The following is an 18,000-nucleotide window of genomic DNA, read 5'->3' on the forward strand; positions in this document are numbered from 1 at the left end:
GTTGTCGGTTGGAAAAACAGAGAGAAAAAGAGAGAACTAACACGTAGCCAAGAGGAATATTTTTTTTTCTCAGAGCTAAGACTCACTCTCGTCGATGGCAGACTTGTTTTCAGCATGGCTTTCGATGTCCTTGGAGAACCACTCGTTGAACTCTTCGTGGGAATCGAACAGCGTGGGCATGATGAAGTGCAGCAGGGCCCACAGCTGAGAGACAGTAATAATACACACTTGTCAACAGCTGTGTGCACACACGCACTCACGCGTACACGTAGACACACACATGTTGCTCACCTCAGCCATTGTGTTCTGGATGGGTGTCCCTGTGAGCAGAAGTCTGTTTCGACATTGGAACTGCAGGAGGATTTTCCACCGAACACTGAGGGAAAAAAACAGAAACACTAAGCGTTGATCTATAGCATTCTTATAGCATTTATCATCATTACAAACTAAACAGTACTTCTAAATATTACTCAAATATAGTTTGCATGTGTGTACACACCTCTTTAAAGGCATTTACCCAATAAGTTGGTGGGCTTTGGCCACCAGCCAATGTTTTTAGTATAGATTTTCAGTTAAAAAAACACACTGTTCAACAGCTTTGAGGAAGAATGACTGGCTTACTGAAACTTGAAACTCATTATATGGCAATTGTTGTGTTCATGCTTTTACCTGGTGCTGCTTTTCAGTGCCTGGGCCTCATCCAGCACCATGTACTGCCACTTGACCCTCTGGAAATATTTGACGTCCTGGACAACCAGCTGGTAGCTTGTGATAACCACGTGGAATGGAGCATTTTGTGTGTAAAGGGTTTTCTGTACACAAGTGGAAACAATGACAGTATGGTCTTTATAAACCAAACTAAACATCAGAAACTCTATGTTCCTTTACATCATAATCTCATCCTTACCTGGCTCCAGAATTTCCGAATCACCTTACGATCGTGAGGGTTTCCCCAGTACGGCAACACCTAGTGGAAAAATCAGTAGCATTAGAAAAACGGATAAAAGTGGGTCAAGGCTGTCATAAGAAACACTGCAGTGCCAAAATGATCTATCAAGTGTAACTTTTTTCACCTGATCTATAGTATATTTAAACTGAACTCTTCCAAAATACTGAGCATTGTTATAAAAACAGGGCTACAGTGATGTTCCCAGAGGGAACCTTTAGGCACCACTTTCACATATTAATCACCACTTCAGTTGTTGAGTTGTTGATGTTGAACAGTGATGTGAAAAGATTTACACATCATTACCTCACTCAACACAAACTGGTCTCCCATTGTTTTCGATCAGCCTTGCTTTGGGTGTTCAGGAAGCTTATCTTCAAATCACGTAATAGGGTCTTTTCACACTTCATTAGCAAAATAAGCTGCAATTGATTTACTTTCAATCAAGCATACAAAATGGGGATAGTTGAGTGCTCCGTGTCTGACACATTGATGTGCCTGATAAATAACTTTAAGGATAAAAGCATGCAGAGAATGCCACAACCACACAAGCGATGTTATAAATGCCCTAAGACAATCCTGCCCCCTCCTGGATAGCTTTAGTAAGTTTTTAAAGAATCTGTGAATACTTAGAGTGATTGCTGTTATAAGCATTTTTCACCAGAACAAAGCACCACTGGGTTCATGTAAATTCAGCACCAGAGAGCGGTCAGGATTAGGAACCATGATTCCTTCAGGCATGTTTCTGCAGGTGTTTCCACCGGCGTGCTCACTCAGCAGCACAAAAAAAGATTCCCACCTTGAATTTGGGCACGAAGCGGGTGAACTCCTGATGCCAGTTGTTGAGCGTAGACGCAGGGGAAATGATGAGGAATGGACCCCAGATATTGTCTCTCTGTGAAGGAACAGAAAAGAAAATAGACCATCAGCCACTGCAACAGCTGGCCTTTGTATGTTGCCTGCGCAAGCACTGCAGCACCCAATGACAGGAAACCCTGGAGGAACACGACATGCATCTTCCTGTCAGCAACAGTTTGAGCTGAAAGGCTCACATTTCCCCTAAATTCCACTTTTTCTCCATTTAGAGTTAAGGGACCAAATAAATCAAAAGAGCGGGCAAATCAGTCATTCACAACAATGAAATAAGTTATCTGACTCATTCAGTGAAATGTTCCACCACCTGCAAAAAGCTCAGCCAGAAACTGGTGGCTTTTTAAAGGATGCAGGTGCACAGAGAAAATGGATGTCAGATGTTGTCAGCAGTAACAGCAGAGACAATTGAATATTCCACAGAACTCTGTAGAGATTTGTGGTGCATGAACCCCTTTGACCCAGTGCTGTCTCTCACCTCTGCTAGGTGTGCCAAAAGGGCAATACTCTGGACTGTCTTTCCCAGACCCATCTCATCAGCCAGGATTCCATTGATGCCCTTTGGAGGAAAAAGAAAACAAAATTCATTCAAGTCATGTAAAATATAATACATATAATATATTAAAACTAAGTCAACTGAAGGCCGAAAGTCAAAGGGAAACTGCGATTGATGTTATTATGTTAGAGATTGTGCGTGTGAAGACAATTTGACCATTTGACAGGTCAAAGTAGGCCGAGTGGCTGAGTTCCATATAGCTTCCTCAGTTTCAGTGCATGCTGGGTCTCTGACTCACTCCTGAATTACAGGAACTGAACTCAGCCATCATTAAAGTGATCAATAACACCTGTAATTCTCCTGCTAAAACATGTCAAAATGGTTACTGTGATAAGAAACACCCTACAAGAACAGGATACCATTACCTCCAACCACAAAATGAGCAAATATAAGGATAACTGACACAATTAAATGTTAATTCATGTGAAAATAAAATTAATAAATAAATTAAAATTTCACAGAAATTATTCCTGTAAATCAAATACAGATATCCAGACAGGACAGATTTTCTCAGGACATCACCTGCTCATAGAGGTTCGCCAGCCAGTTCATGCCTTTGAGTTGGTAACCCTTGAGTTTGCCGTTGAAGATGGTCGGCTGAGGAATCTCTTCACCGGCATGTATGGATGGGTTGGCGAGGCTGTAGCTCTCGCCAAAACCAGAGACAGCACCTGAGGACAAGCTGACGGCTGCATGCAGGGACGCGCAGCGACTGTCTTTTGCCTCATCATCAAACATTCGCGTCTACAGGGAGAGATGAGAACGATTTGGCAGTTAGGATCTATACAGTATTTGTGTGTGTGTGTGTGTGTGTGTGTGTGTGTGTGTGTGTGTGTGTGTGTGTGTGTGTGTGTGTGTGTGTGTGTGTGTGTGTGTGTGCGTGTGCGTGCGTGCGTGCGTGTGCGTGCGTTGGGTGCGTGTTATCTTACACTCGCTTGATGAATCTGGTAGGCTTCTTTGGCATTCCTCAGAGCCTGAGACTTGTAGTAATCACTATCTGAAATCACATGAAAGACTCCAGAATTATTATGTAGTTTGTTAAGAGTATATAGTAACTGGTAGTAATAAATAATAAGTAATTTCTTGTTTGACCAACACTGTCCTTCATATATACAGTGGTTACTGGCATAAAACACAGACAGAAGTTGTTGAAGGGGAAAGACTTAAAAAGATAAATGGACAAAATTGTGGTTTACTTTGGCTCTCAACACAGAAGAGAAACTTCTCAACATTCCCACAGAGACTGAATACATATAACTGTCAACCATCACATTGAACTTCTAATTGATTGAGCTCCACAAAAACACATCTAACATGACTGAGTTGAGCATACACACCATACTCCTCCTGTCCCATGTTGACCATTACGCCCCCTCCGATGTCTATCTGTCTTTGAGGTCCAGAGTCTTCAAGCTTTCTGAGAATTTCTTCCTGAACGACATCCCCTCCTGGACCACCAATGCTGGCTTTACCACTCATAAAGTGAGCGTACAGCTCCGTCTGAGTGATGAGGAAATTTAGTTTGCGCTGCTGACGCTTGGCCTGCAAAACACAGAAAATCAAATATTACAATTCAGTCATTTCAAAGAGTGGAATAGTCCAACTTTGAACACATTTTTAATTTTCATATTTGAAAGCTTACATTTAAAGAGAAATATAGCAATAAAAAAAATAGCTTGAGACAAAGAAGACAAAACCTTCTGCTCTACCCACCTCTCTCATCTCCTCGTCCAGCTTACGTTGCTCCAGTGCCTCCTTCTCTGCCCTCTTTCTGTGCTCTTTCTCCACTTTCTCATACTTCTTCCAATAAAGCATCATCTCCTTCGTAAGGCGTCGAGCTCGAGGCAACGTCTCCTTGCAGTTCTTCTGAGCCTGGATAGCTGCACGCCGCACTTCTCGCATGCATTGGTGAGCCAGCTGGTACAAAAAAATGTTTTAATTACGGTGGAAACTAATATCTCACATTCAAGAATTGAGATTTGGTGGGTTATCATGTTTTTTCCATAACATCTTTGAAATTTTGTACCATCAACATAGTATTGTTTACACTTGACTTACCTTTTTAGCATTAGTCAACACCAGGTTCTTGGCAGAGGTCTTCTGCTTGAAAGTCTGCGATGTAAGTATAAATAGAATATTAAGCTGAACATTTGACAAGAACTTAAAATTATTGAGCATTTATTAATGACCATGTCATGCATACTAACTTTGGGTATCTCCTTTTTGGCGATGGTCAGCCAGGCTTTGCGTCTCCGGGCGTTCAGCTGTTCGATGGTCAGATGTTTCTTCTTCACAATCGGCAGCGGAGCATCATGGGAAAACCTGGCAAATACCTTGTTGATGTAAGGATGCCCCTCTTCCAGAAACTCTCCCTCACCACGTTTCTTCTTCTTCTTCACCTTTTTCAGTTTGGCTGAATAACAAGAGTCACACACAAAAACAAATCAACGTTAACTTTCCCAATAATTATCTGAACAAGTCTCCAACAGATTTCAGCTTTGTCTTTACCCTTGAATTTCTTTTCATCTTTGATTTTCTTCTTCTTTGGGCCCAGTAGATGGCGATGTTGCTCATAAAATGGGTCATGAGTAGACAGGAGCCCAGTGCTGTAGTATTGATATTGGTGCAGCTGTAGGACATATAAAAATGGACAGAAAACATACAGATATATTTATTATATATAAAAAAAAAACATGTGTTTCTTTTATTCTAAGTGTTTCTCAGCACTGTATTCATGAGCATGTGTACCTCACGGTCAGAGTGGAACTTGCTCTGATGCTGCCTGGTAAAGCGATGCAGCCTCAGCATGTCGTGCAGCTCCTCTCGAGACAAACTGAAATCAGAATCATCTGAATCTGTGTCCGAGTCCGTGGTGTCATCGCTCAACAGGATACTCTGCGCGAGGAAGAGAGAGAATGTGGTTCGAGGAAGTTGAAGGGAGCAAGTCAGGTAAAGAAAGGATTAGAACAAAGCACTGCAGTGTTCCAAAAATCTGGCTTCATGGAGGACAACACAATCTTAAATGCTTTTAAAATTTCTATTGTATGATGTAAACTGTTTATACATACCTTGAGCCATTTCCTGTTTTTCTTCAGCTTGGAGAAATTGTAGAGGCTTGCTTTATCTGTTTTTTGGTCTATGGGGTTTTTTAAAAAAGGGAAGTGACAGAGACAAAACAAGCATAAAGCACATCTGCTATGCCAAAATAAATGACAGCAGTTAAGAACATACTTGTGTAGTAATATAGGAGAAACATTAACAAAGTGTTTATCTATGCATCTTACCTTTACCTTGAAGCAAAACTCCATTAAGAGTCTTGCCTTCTGCCAAACCATCGCCGTGTTCACATGGCTCACTCTTCACTGTCAAAGCTGTATGTTGTGCTGAGTTGTCCAGGGAGAGCCCAGTCCCTAATGCACCATCGCTGTCATCGCTATCATCACTACATAATGAGAAAAGCAGCAAAGAGTTCTACTGTCTTATAAAAGAGACAAGGATAAAAGTGATGCCAACATTGTGTTGTCAGTGTTTTTAATGAAATACAATTGTATTTATAGTATATCCTGTAACAATGCATTAGTTAAATCTGAGAGATACAAGCGTACACTCAACACAAAACCCCCTGCCTGTACCTGGTTATGTCTCTGTTGAAGATGGTAGCAGTTTGACGCAGGAAAGTGTCCAACCTCAGCGATCTTTCTAAGCGTTGCAGGTAGAGAGGTTTGGCCAGGACAGAGGTTCCTGATGGCCCAACCTCCAGCCGGCCGCCCTGCCCTGACGCCATGCAACACAGACTCCTCTGCCCAGCAGGGCAGCAACTTTTACTGATGAGAGAGAAGCAGAGCGGAGATAGACAGTTAATGGGCATATGACTCTCGATCAGAGTGCAAACACAGGACAAGTCTACCTTTTTAAAAATGAAGCATTTGAAAGTATTGCAATTTCACATCCAGCTACAGTATGGACGTTAATAACAATTTCACAAAGCTCAGAAGCAGTTGTTAAATTTTGCCTTCATTTTCCACAAACCAAATTTTCCCAGCCTGGTTCCAGAGTCCTTATGTCCACCCACCTCTCCGTTGTTTTCATAGTAAACAAAACAACCATTTATTCCGCCCACCCTCTGACTTCCAGAATTGTACAAACTCAAGGTTCAATAATGTACCTACCTTCTCAGTTAAGTACATCATTGCACTTGATTCCAAGAATAATGATCTGACAAAGGGTAGAAACCCTGTAAAAAAGGAAATCACAGTCACACAGTGATTTTGAAAGACAAATGTGGATGTATGAGGGGCTGGTGCTGTTTCACGTGTTGTGTGCTCTGCCTAGAGTTTTATTATGCAGCATATCAATGTGCATTCTCATAACTCTCAAACAGGGCACTGTTTCCACGAAACACATTTAATTCAAATAATATTATTATTATTATATGCATGTGATCTCAGCAGTTAATGGTTAACTTCATGTTTGCAACCTAAGCACTTAAGTAAGAACGGGAGATTTATCCTTTTTTCTTTTTTTTTTTAATCTCCCTGACACACACACACACACACGTGTGCTACTACATAGGTACATAGGATGTATCAATTCATTTCCAATGTATTATAAGATCAGGCCACTGATGTCACAGCAATGTGCATCTTAATATAATCATTTATTATATTAATATTTCATATCTTAATATAAGTTGAGTATTACAGCTGTGGCGTTTCAATAAGTGAACTACAACACTTGTTCTCTGTAATTACTATACAGCCTCTCTAATAACAAACTTGGGGGTGACATGAACTAAAGCATCGAAAGATGTTTAACTCATTTTAAAAGTGAATATATTCATAAATAATGTTTGTCTTCTTTTGTCATAGTGTGGTTATGATATTATTGGCTAGCTGACAAGTCCACGCTAGCATTAGCCAGGCTTTGCTAGCTAACCTTGGATGTTACAGCTGCCGGGCTAACGAGTTGTAGCTGTTAGCACAAGCTACATTGCCTGCGATCAATGATAGTTAAGGGTCAAGGTGGTGATTTGCTGTCACAGTCCTGCTACAAGTAAACACTGCAGATATTAGCAAGCGCTGGTAGGTGTTCCAACACCCAGTCTTTGAAATAGGACCATCTGTGATATCACTTATCTTATGTAGCATACATCATTAACGTTAGCTTATAAAATACTGGGGAATTTCGCTTACACGGACCCTCACGCCGTTAATATGAAGCATTCAAATCGACTCTGTCTCTTTAAGGCCACCACCGCACTTCCTTAACAATGTATTAAGAAATGATATTGGTTTAATTGCAGTTATTGGGTTGTTCAGTTGCGACACAGCAACAGCCAGGCCCGCCGCCCGCGCCTCTCGTACCCTCAATGCGGACAAGAGCGGGTAGTCGGTTGCCTGGTGAACGAATGATCCCTGTGTTCTAATTCTTTCTTCCTCCCGGCCATCTTCCCCCATTGCTCCTTCGCCATAACAACCACCAAGGAGTCTCTCACCTGGGCCCCGTGTCCCCCTTTTCGCCTCTCTCGTCGCTGCTGCCGACTCTCGGTTCTCTGACTCCAAAATGGCGGTTTGAGGCACCAAGCGAGTCTGTGAGCTTTGAGTCGGCAGCAACAGCAGAGAGGCGGCCACTTTCTGTTACTGAGAGAGCAGAGACACGACGCCATGGCGAGGGTACAGCAAGGAGCAGGCGTTTTAATCAATCGCAGAAAGTGGGGCGTTCGCTCGTCGATGTTTACGGGGACGCAACATGGACAGTAATTCAAACGGCATCTTTTACATGCTATGCAATGTACGCATCCACAATTTATTAAACTCTGAAAAGTTCTGAAACACTTAAAACCAACGCATCGATGATTTTCCGATTTCGATTAGTGGTGTCTGCTCACTGCGAAGATTACCGAGCTACGTCTGACGTCACCAGAAGGGAACTCCGTTTATGGCAGTTGAATACCCACTAAATGTGACAACTATGAAGTTGTTCGCTGAGATTGATTGTTAAAATGGTTGTCAAAAGTTATTTCACAGTAACATACTGATCTGCATCTGCGTTATCACTTAAATCAAATCCTCCTGTTATATTTTTAAACTTAATGTCAAACCATGTCAATTAAGATATGTGAATATGGTCTTATTCATGTGCCACCAGTCCATCCGAGTCAAAAAATATTTAATTAATTCCACTAAAAACAGTCCAAATAATTACTCATTCAGTATGGTCAAGCTTTAATCAGCTGAACTCAGCAGATATATGAAATAACAGTTTGTTAATCTGACACAAAGTGAGCAAAGAACAGTGTACTGTAAATCAATGATGTTGAAATCAAGATGACACACACATAGCATACAATATTAATCAAATGCATGTTATGCTTTAATCGACCAAACAAGTGCATAAGCTAATGCAGTTAGTAAACGTATAGTGCAGTTACATTTGAATCATTTTCAACCATCATATTGAGAGGTTCAGGCACGTCTATGTACTGTACATCTCTGGCACTGTTATACATCACCACATTATTTTGGATCATCACTCAATGTCAATGCTCCCATACAAAGTGCAAGGGTCTCAAAGTCTGCTTCAAGTACTACCAACAAAAAAGAGATGTATTCTGTATAGAGCAAATGAAGCACACAGTTTTCAAGAGCAAGCACAGTCATCATAGGCCTGTTCTATGGATGATGCAGTTTCACCGACACACAGATAGTGGCCTGACATATGTGTACATCCTACTGGGAGAAGATAAATCCCCAATTCATAGCCAGCTGGATTTCTCCTCCTCAAATTTCTGTGGATCAATGAATGGCTTGTCAATAGATTTGATCATTAGTTCGCCACAGTACACGCACTCAGTTGCAATGATGTCATCAATGTCTGATTTTATCTGCTCCCGGCTTGTGCCAGCATTGCTCTTTCCCAGACTGGAAGTATCACCCTCATCTTTGGGGACTGGACGGTGGCGTGACTTGGAGGATTGTGTGGTTGCGGCGAGCTTTTTCTGTAGCTCCTCCAGCCGACTCTGCTTAAAGGCAGTCAGGTGAGGGGTCACTTCCTGGAAGGAACAAAAGAGATATGTGATTAGGAACTATGACTATGCTGAAGACGTTTAGAAATGTATGAATTTATTTGATTTCCTAAAAGGTTACCTGGAACAGGCAGTCATTGTGGAACATATGTCCACAAAGGAATAAATAGAAGGGTCTGTTGAGCAACGGGAAGTCACAGGCAGCACACTTTTCTTGGGAATCCACTACACCATATTTGTTCCTCATTTCTTGGATGTCTTCTCTTATTCGTTTGGCGCTTTCTGTAGCTTCCTCCATTTCCTGCTTTAGCTCGTCAATGTGCTGGTTGTACTCCTCCAGGGAGCTGCAGATTGCCTCCTGAGACACAAAGGTGAATAAAAAAAATTAAGTACGTACAGGGCTTACTTTACTCAAAACACATGATAGTAAATACTATGTAACAAACCTTGAAGTGGTCAATGGTGACAAAGTCTGGGAAGAAGGGCAGTATGTCTTCGATCTTGAGTAGATTGCAGCTGGACAGGCAGTTCATGGCTTTCTTTACATCTTTCTCCTCTTGCACAACATGCCGGGCGATCTTCAGCCAAAGCTTCTTCCTCAGTTCCTCGTCATCCTCGGGCAGGTCAGCACATGACTTGGCCAAGTCTACATCTACCTACAGATAATAAATAAATCAAACATATGTGGCAATGAAAATGAAATATGACTGGGCAAACAGATTCCATACTTGAATGTCTTGAATATGTTTTATGATTATTTATTTACATACTGACCCAACAATGTGCACCACTTACTTTTAAAGCGAGATCTACTGCCTCCTCGTACAGTTCCATTATCCTATAGACCAGGACACATTCCTTGAGGTAGCCATGTTCAGCACACAGCCTGAGAGCATACTTCAGGTCATAGTGTATCTCTGAGGCGTGTGTGCCTGCCTGCTCCAGGTACAACAGCAGAGATGCAGGCTTATATTTGGCATAAAGTGACAGCAGGTAGTTATGGATCGCCTCCTCTGTCACATTGAGCTCATACACACAGAACTCCATGTAGCGGATGGTTTCACTGATCTGCTGGGTGCTGCCCATCTGGCTGTAGTTCATCAGAGCTGGGATGAGCTTCTTTGGATCTAACTTCTTGCCCATCTGTATCCATGCATCCACCACGTTTTTGGGAATATGTTGCATGAGGACGGGAGAAAACTTGTAAAAAAGCTTCTCATCGCAGTGCTTGGAGAGCACCCCAAGAGCAGCGCTGAAGTCGTCGTGCTGGCAGTAGTGGGATATCACTCTTTCGTAGTCTTGCATGACAACGGAGAAGTACACCATGTCGTCCACGTTGCCGTGGCTGGCCAGCAGGTCATAGATGGTGCTGCGATTGTTGAAAAGGCACTCCTTGTTCTTCGAGCTACTGAGGAAGTTGCGGAACTCTTCACGGGTCTCCTGGAAGATGATGGTGTTACCATCACTCTCCAGCTGGCCAAGACTGTTCAGGTAAAGCTCTGTTAGCCAGGTGACCAGCAGGGTGATCTGTGTTCTCTCACTCATTTTCAAATTATTTAGCTTCTTCAGTAAGAATTCTTTTAGGGCTTCTTCCTGTTTGGCTTCAATGAACTTGAGCGCTATCTCTTCAAAATAGTTCTGTGTCAGCGCGTAGCACTTGGCACTCTCCAGGTATCGTTTATTCTGGAAGCAGTGCTCGGCCTCCTTAGCCAGGACCATATCCATGCACTCAGGCCGGTCACGGCAGTACTCCTTTGCCAGATCAAATTTATTCATGCTCATGTACATCTGCCACACATCCCTGGCCTCACGCTGGATTTGATAGCGGAAAACTGCCTGCTCAGTGTAGATCCATACCAACCCCCCGACTGGGTCCTTGATCATCCTCTGAAGGGCGCCAAATTTATCTGGGAACACATCCTCATAAACCACCTGACCATTTAGGGTGCAGATGGCCTTGACTCGGTCATGGAGCAATAATAGGAAGTGGAACTGTGTCAGCACAATGGAGATGGGCTTGTTGATGCTAATATCAATGTCCGGAGTGTACTCCCATACCTTTTTGAAATATGGAGAAGAAGAATGTGAAACCACAAGAAGGCAGAACTTAACATTGTTAAGATATGTGAATGTTCTCCCCCTCCTCCACACACATAGAGACATTTACCTGCACATCACTGAGCAGGGAATCAGGCCTCACGTAGTCCAGTTGACCATAAAGAACTCCATTACCCATCATCCAGGCAAACGCCTTAGGAGAGGTCCGAAGCTTTGAGGTGTAGAAGGTGATCTCACTGTAGCCCATGTTGGCTGGAAACTCCTGGAAACTGGGCAACAGGTCCTGGTTCTGGCTGAAGATAGAGCTGAAGCCTTGCTGCTCTGTCCCCTCAGCCACCTTACCAACAAACTGGAACAGGCGCTTGCGGGTAGTGGCAATGATAAAGTATTTGCTTTCCAGGCCACGCTCTATCTCCAGGCAACACACGGGTGCTGGTTTGCCATCCTCCTCCAGACAGTGGACCTGTCACGAGAAAAGTTTGCGATATTATTAAGCACAAAATAATACATGTAAATCAACGTCATGTGCTGTTTGTAAAGGAATATGGACAAGTAAGAAGTGTACTGTCAGATAATCAGACAGTTACTGACCTGTCTGAAGTACTGGTCTGGATTGGTGTTGAACAGGCTGCCCTCACTTGCGGAGATCTCAGCCTCAAAAATGATGCCTTGACTAGTGCCAACCAAGATGGGCCCTGTGTTGGTCTCATTTCCCAGCACCTTGTTCCAGCCAACGCTCTCAATGAGGTGGCCTCTCCAGCGGGACAAGCTGCGTGCCTTCTGTGTGTTCCTGTTGAGGTACAGACACTCGCAAGAGCTAAGACTGATCAGCACGTGTGCTCCTGCAGTGGGATTACATGGAGGGGGGACAGGGCTCCAGCTGTTAGCAAGTCATAACCATAACATTACCAGATCAATGTTTTGAATTAGTAGTGCTGCTATAGTCTGAGGCATGCTATGTATTAAACATTCATATAAATCCACACTAAGCAATACTAGGCATATGTTTAATGGCTGGTAATGTGTAGCTGTGTTTATACACATTGTGACTTTTCTCACCAGTGGGGTCCAGGAAGAGTCTGTGCACTTTACTGTCATCTTTCCTTCCTAATTCAATCTGATTGGGCTGATCTGGCTTGGCCAAGTCAATCCTGCATACAAGAGAACATAAATACATCAGTATTAGAAGCAATGACAATGCTTTAATAAACAACAATGGACAATAAATGAGGACTAATCAGTGTAGAGCAGCCATTAATCCAAATTGATGCAATCAAGACACTAGTGACCACTAAGGCAGTGTTCATTGACAGTGTGTTACTTGCCTCAGCAGGGTGTCCTTCCCCAGGCTCATGCACAGCTGATTGTTGCAAACTGAAAGGTGGTTTATTTTCTCCGGTGGAGTAAAATCGATCCTCTGCTTGTTGAATATCGGCTTCTCTTCTTCAAGCCTCACGTTCACAAAGCCTGGAGTGAGAGAAAAGGCTTAAATTAGTATACACTCTTTATAGTGCGTATGTCTGTTATTAAACATTCATAATCTTAAAATGCAGGTATTTTATCAAACTGAACATCTTCTGGGAGGAGCGCGACCTACCCGAATGAGCTATCCCGATGTTGGTGCTTGACAGACGGCTGTGCTGCTGCCTTCTGTTTTGCGAGTCCTCGTACTCGTCGAGAATTGAAGCCATTGTTGAATTGACCTTAATTCACCTTATTTTAGTACCAGTAGATCAATTATTTCCACATGAACAGGACAGTGACGAGTCAATTGAGAGACGACATGGCTACAAAAAAGCTAGCTATCATGTCACAGCTTCCTCCAGTTCAGGAACCACCGCCGCATTATTTCCTGTCGCCGCGGGAGCCTTCGCTGACGTGCGATATGTATAATATTTATGAGGCTCCACAATAAATATGAAAATATAGGAGATTTAAACCAACTCGTGCTACCATAACAGCTAGCTTAGCTTCCGCCTGCACAACACAGGACTGGATAATCAGGTGACACCCGGAGTCATGTGATCATATTCAGTGCCGTGCTCTGACTTTGTCACTAGGGGGAGCAATTTGCTCAGTAAAAAAGGAAAACCTTATGCATAATCCTGTTGTACAACAGAGTAGATACTTAATAACATCAAATGTAATAATACATGACACATAAATAATTGAATTATTTTCCCCAAAAAGACTGCAAGTCGGGATGCTACTGATTCAGTGACCTGTATAACTTTGACCTGGATGAATGAGAATCTACACAATTATTTCTACATATAGTCATATTGTATGTGTGACATACACATGTACAATCAATTAATTAATATAATGAATAAACTATTGTAATAACAATGATAATAACAATAATCACAATGATAAATAAATGAAAAATAAGATATAGAAAAGGCTTTTTATTTCAGGCATTACCTGAAATTTGGTAGTATAGTTGTAAACGTGTGTGCCTCAATAAAAACATTGTATTACACTTTTGTTAATTTTGCTATGTTATTGACTCCTTATTGAGCTGCTTTCATATTGTTTCCATTCACTTCCCTTTGCAACTTGCACCTATGTAAATACAGTTTGTGACATAACCTGGTTCTTATTTATTTACTATTACTTATTACTTGTTTTTATTCCCACAAAAAGACATTCTCTGTTTGTCTCTTGTAAATATGTACAACTAATCCAGCTGCCTTTAAAAAAAAAAAAAAAAAGTGAATTTGAATTTATTTTATTGTTTTTATCTGGCTAGCCATCTGGAAACTTTTCGAGTGGGCGTGTTTATGCAAATCACAACCAGTTTGAAGACAAACTTCCCCACGTTGGCCCCGCCCCCACATGTGTGCCGTCAGTCAGAGAGTGAAGCAGTCAGTCAGTCTGAAGGTATGTGAGACAGAGACAGAGGCAGCAGCCCTCAGCCCTCAGCCGACTCTCAGTGTACAGTTTCAGCCCTCAGCGCAGACAGGGAGGAGGTGGAGAGAGTCTGCAGTCTGGAGTTTAATATGCCACCTCACATGGATTACTTCTACCACGAGTCCCGAGTGCCGTCCGCCTGCGGCTTGACCCGGGAGGACGAGCTGGAGCCCGGGGTCATCAGCTGTATGCTGGTGGGAGACGGAGCCGTCGGGAAGACGAGCATGGTCGTCAGCTACACCTCCAACGGTTACCCTTCAGAGTACAAGCAGACGGGCTTCGACGTCTTCTCCGGTGAGTCACAACATCTTTTTCTGCTGTTTTGGCATCATCACATTTTCAAGGTTATGTCTTTTTTTAAATCAAAATACTGAGTCTGGATTATCAGTCTGCTGGGTCAGTGTGGAGCTTAACCAGCTTCTACTGAAGTTTAAATGTCATGTCATTTACTGCCAAATCTCCATTTTGATGAAAACAACACAACTATATTCTATACTTGACACTTTTTTGTTTTGTATATTGAAATATGTCAATGTTATACAGAGTGTTCTAACTAAATTGCTTTAAGTTGAACAAATTCGAATATTGATTGTTATTTTTGACCTGTTCACCCTACCCCCACCCCCCTAAAAAACCCAAAACAAAATAAAAGCCATATCAGATGAGACTATCATCTGCTAAACTGAAACAGAATGTAAGAATGCCTTTGCTCACCGTGTGCTGTAACTTACCTAACTTGTTTGAAAGTGAGTTTACTTTCAACTGACTGATTTGTGTCTCTTGCTTTTTTAAACAGGTCAGGTCCAGGTTGAAGGATCTCCGGTCAAAGTTCAACTCCTGGACACTGCTGGACAGGTAAGACGATAGTGATGAAGTTAAATATCACCACGTTATCTCCAGGTCAAGTTGTAGTGTTTGATAAGAATGGCGACATTAATGTAAATTAAAGTTACTGCCAAACCTCCCTCTTTTATTACAATATACTGTTGTGTTGAATTGTTGTTTTAGGAAATTGATCATTGAGGTGTCACATGTGTCATACACTTGCTCAATCTAAAATGTGACGCACAGTGTTTCACCATACTTTCGATTGAAAGATCTTTTCTTGAGGCTTTAGTGAGTCAGTGACTTTTCTCTCGGTCCTCATCTGTATTTTATCTGGAGCTTGATGAAGACGCTAACTCCTGCTTTCTGTCTTCTTTCTGTCCCCTTCAGGAGGAGTTTGATGAGTTCAGAGCTCTCTCCTATGGCCACGCAGATGTCTTCCTCCTGTGCTTCAGCATGGTCAACCCCACCTCTTTTCACAACATCACCAAGAAGTGGGTCCCGGCGATCCGCGCCACCAACCCGTCCTCGCCCATCATCCTCGTCGGTACGCAGTCGGACCTTTTACTGGACGTGAATGTTCTCATTAACCTGGACAGATCCAACGTCAAGCCCATCCTGAACTCGCGGGCCCGAAGCATGGCGGAGAAGATCAGGGCCGCAGACTACATCGAGTGCTCGTCACTCACTCAAAAGAACCTGAAGGAGGCGTTTGACGCGGCCATCTTCGCCGCCATTAAAAACAAAACACGCAAGACAAAGAAGAGGAGGTTTTCCGACAGGCGCACAAAAGCGTTTTCTAGGTGCAGCTGGAAGAAGTTCTTCTGCTTCATCTGAACTTCTGTTAACCCTATGGGTTGTGGACAAAATTAACTTATTTAAGTTCTTTACTTTTTACTCGACGCTACAGGTTCTATTTGTGGTTAGTTTTAGCATCTTTCTCTGTGCAGCGTTTGGCTTTTTAGTCGATTCTTGGGATGCCAAATGGTGCAGATGCAAGGGATGGTCACAGTCGGGGACAGCAGAGGATTCTGGGTAATTTGTATCCAGGATCTCGGTTCGTGCTCCGTCAGGTGGACTTCAGGAAAGCAGCTTTATTTACAATATATTTAAAAGGTAATTTACGTGTGAATAAAAGATTGTCTGATGAATGAATTTGTATGTATTGTTGTTGACACATGTAAAAGAATAGGGGCAGTGAAGTGAGACGTGAAAGGAAGTGGGAAAAAAAACCCTGATTTAGATGAGAACGCAGAGAGAAATGCAAGGCTCTCATGTAAATGCTTTGAATTTGCATGTCCAGCTTTGACACCAACTGCAGCCTTTTACTGTAAGTTGGAGAGAATCGGAGATAGTCAGGGCCATATTTGAGCAGATGGGCGTTAGCTGACTATCTGTTGTGTTCTGGTTGCACCAGCTTTTTTTTTTTTTTTTTTAATATGCAGCAGCTGCAAGTTCAGGTTGCAGAGGGAGGTGCGATCACCAAGACGTGCGTCTCCAATGGAATTTTATCAAACCGATGTCACGATTAATGAAATAGAAGCAGAGTGCGAGGATTGTGTTTGTGACAAATGTGTTTCCTTTAAATCTTCTGCTGAGCACAGGAACTGGTTTTTAAAATCCCTCTGTGTGATGTGAAAGCTTGCACGGCAGTGGTTAGCCTGTGCCTTTTTGTTCTCGTCACTGTCTTCATCTGCATCTGTAAAAGCAAACACTGCAGGAGTCTTGACTTCCACCCTTTAGACCCTCCCACCACCTCCACCATCCTGGCTTTTTTTTCTCCTCTCATATATGCCCCTCTTTGTTTACGCGTTCAATACACTCCTTATCTCCTGAAAAGCCCAGTGTTTGCAGAAGTAGGTGATGCTAAACAGCCTCTGTGTGAATTTCAGTGTATGCTGTGCACTTTTTTAAAAGAAAAAAAAAGAAAAGTTTCTTCTTTTTTTTAACCTGTGACAATTGTACAAACGATACATGGTTGATATACAAGTGTATATATACGGTATGTTGCTGGACTTAACTATGCTTCTTGTGGAAGTCGTTTTAATGTATATTCTTTTCTGTTTGTTAAAACAGTTTATTTGTCATGTTTATGATCGCATCTGTTTACACCACTAACGCCTTATAGTGTCTCCCTGTCTCTCTAACCTGTGTCCTTTTATGTGTCGATGAGTGATGTGATGCAAATAAATGAAATGCAAATTATACTTTCTTTTCTCATGTGTCTATTTAGATCAACATTTTTTTTTTTTGCACAATTTGCACCATAATAATCCATGATCATGTCTGATAGTAAGAGTTACTTATTATTCAGAGAGGTTGGGTGGTTTAAAACTATTAAAACTCAGCAAAGGACTGTTCCCTCCAGGGAGTCTGAATAATCCTCATCAGCACACCAGGTTCTTTTCCTGAACCAGGTCCCTGTTGAAGGATATGATAAGTAGCCTCAGACCTCCAGCTGTGCCATAGGTCAACCAATTCTAATGCAATCCACATGACCGTCGATGGGGTCTGGCAGTGCCATTCTGTGACTGATCACTGTGTCTCCTTTGAAAGGAACAGAGAGACATTCAGAGGAGATGGATTCACTTGTTCACACAAAAAAAGAAGCTTTGTACACAACAAAGGAATCGGCACATTACTCTATCATATAACAATTATTTAATTTTCAGAGGAAAATGTACTGCACAGGCAGACGATTCTGAGAACAACATGACAGGGAGGTTATAAAACAGTTGTGGATGCAACGGCTCTGCAGTGCATTTGTTCTGTGCAGGGTGGGTGAGTCACGGATGAATAGGAGGCTTA

At 42.3% G+C, this 18,000-nt stretch overlaps 3 protein-coding genes across 3 annotated transcripts in view; 1 reads left to right on the top strand and 2 right to left on the bottom strand.

The window, feature by feature from the left end:
- Positions 1–7,925, bottom strand: part of ino80 (INO80 complex ATPase subunit) — a 37,868-nt gene extending 29,943 nt beyond the window's left edge. The window contains exons 1-19 of the mRNA XM_083899002.1: positions 7,867–7,925; positions 6,542–6,606; positions 6,005–6,196; positions 5,657–5,814; positions 5,441–5,508; positions 5,121–5,267; positions 4,881–5,001; positions 4,580–4,785; positions 4,431–4,484; positions 4,086–4,289; positions 3,710–3,914; positions 3,302–3,369; positions 2,895–3,116; positions 2,295–2,375; positions 1,746–1,841; positions 908–967; positions 670–812; positions 292–376; positions 87–204 (exon numbers count right to left, since the gene is read on the bottom strand). Of these exons, the coding sequence (XP_083755128.1) occupies positions 87–204; positions 292–376; positions 670–812; positions 908–967; positions 1,746–1,841; positions 2,295–2,375; positions 2,895–3,116; positions 3,302–3,369; positions 3,710–3,914; positions 4,086–4,289; positions 4,431–4,484; positions 4,580–4,785; positions 4,881–5,001; positions 5,121–5,267; positions 5,441–5,508; positions 5,657–5,814; positions 6,005–6,156 (2,188 nt within the window). The 5' untranslated portion in view covers positions 6,157–6,196; positions 6,542–6,606; positions 7,867–7,925. The remainder of the gene's footprint in view (positions 1–86; positions 205–291; positions 377–669; positions 813–907; positions 968–1,745; positions 1,842–2,294; positions 2,376–2,894; positions 3,117–3,301; positions 3,370–3,709; positions 3,915–4,085; positions 4,290–4,430; positions 4,485–4,579; positions 4,786–4,880; positions 5,002–5,120; positions 5,268–5,440; positions 5,509–5,656; positions 5,815–6,004; positions 6,197–6,541; positions 6,607–7,866) is intronic.
- Positions 7,926–8,768: 843 nt separating this feature from the next.
- vps18 (VPS18 core subunit of CORVET and HOPS complexes) lies at positions 8,769–13,387 on the bottom strand. The gene is made up of 9 exons (XM_083898242.1): positions 13,052–13,387; positions 12,780–12,921; positions 12,514–12,605; positions 12,046–12,296; positions 11,564–11,917; positions 10,192–11,454; positions 9,843–10,052; positions 9,518–9,754; positions 8,769–9,423 (listed from the first exon to the last, which is right to left on the bottom strand). The coding sequence occupies exons 1-9, from the start codon at positions 13,143–13,145 to the stop codon at positions 9,127–9,129; spliced, it is 2,940 nt and encodes a 979-aa protein (XP_083754368.1). The 5' UTR covers positions 13,146–13,387; the 3' UTR covers positions 8,769–9,126.
- Positions 13,388–14,353: 966 nt separating this feature from the next.
- On the top strand, positions 14,354–17,340 carry rhov (ras homolog family member V). Its single transcript, XM_083898758.1, has 3 exons — positions 14,354–14,661; positions 15,164–15,222; positions 15,583–17,340. The coding sequence occupies exons 1-3, from the start codon at positions 14,457–14,459 to the stop codon at positions 16,027–16,029; spliced, it is 711 nt and encodes a 236-aa protein (XP_083754884.1). The 5' UTR covers positions 14,354–14,456; the 3' UTR covers positions 16,030–17,340.
- Positions 17,341–18,000: the final 660 nt, after the last annotated feature.

The sequence above is a fragment of the Microchirus variegatus genome (assembly GCF_963457635.1).
Source record: "Microchirus variegatus genome assembly, chromosome: 12".
Lineage (NCBI taxonomy): Eukaryota > Metazoa > Chordata > Actinopteri > Pleuronectiformes > Soleidae > Microchirus > Microchirus variegatus.

Coding starts and splice junctions, on each gene's coding strand:
- vps18 (XM_083898242.1), bottom strand. CDS start 13,145: ATGGCTTCAATTCTCGACGAGTACGAGGACTCGCAAAACAGAAGGCAG. Junction 12,922..13,051: donor CATCGGGATAGCTCATTCGG/GTAGGTCGCGCT, acceptor CTCTCACTCCAG/GCTTTGTGAACGTGAGGCTT. Junction 9,755..9,842: donor TCACCATTGACCACTTCAAG/GTTTGTTACATA, acceptor TTTGTGTCTCAG/GAGGCAATCTGCAGCTCCCT.
- rhov (XM_083898758.1), top strand. CDS start 14,457: ATGCCACCTCACATGGATTACTTCTACCACGAGTCCCGAGTGCCGTCC. Junction 14,662..15,163: donor GGGCTTCGACGTCTTCTCCG/GTGAGTCACAAC, acceptor TTTTTTAAACAG/GTCAGGTCCAGGTTGAAGGA. Junction 15,223..15,582: donor TCCTGGACACTGCTGGACAG/GTAAGACGATAG, acceptor TGTCCCCTTCAG/GAGGAGTTTGATGAGTTCAG.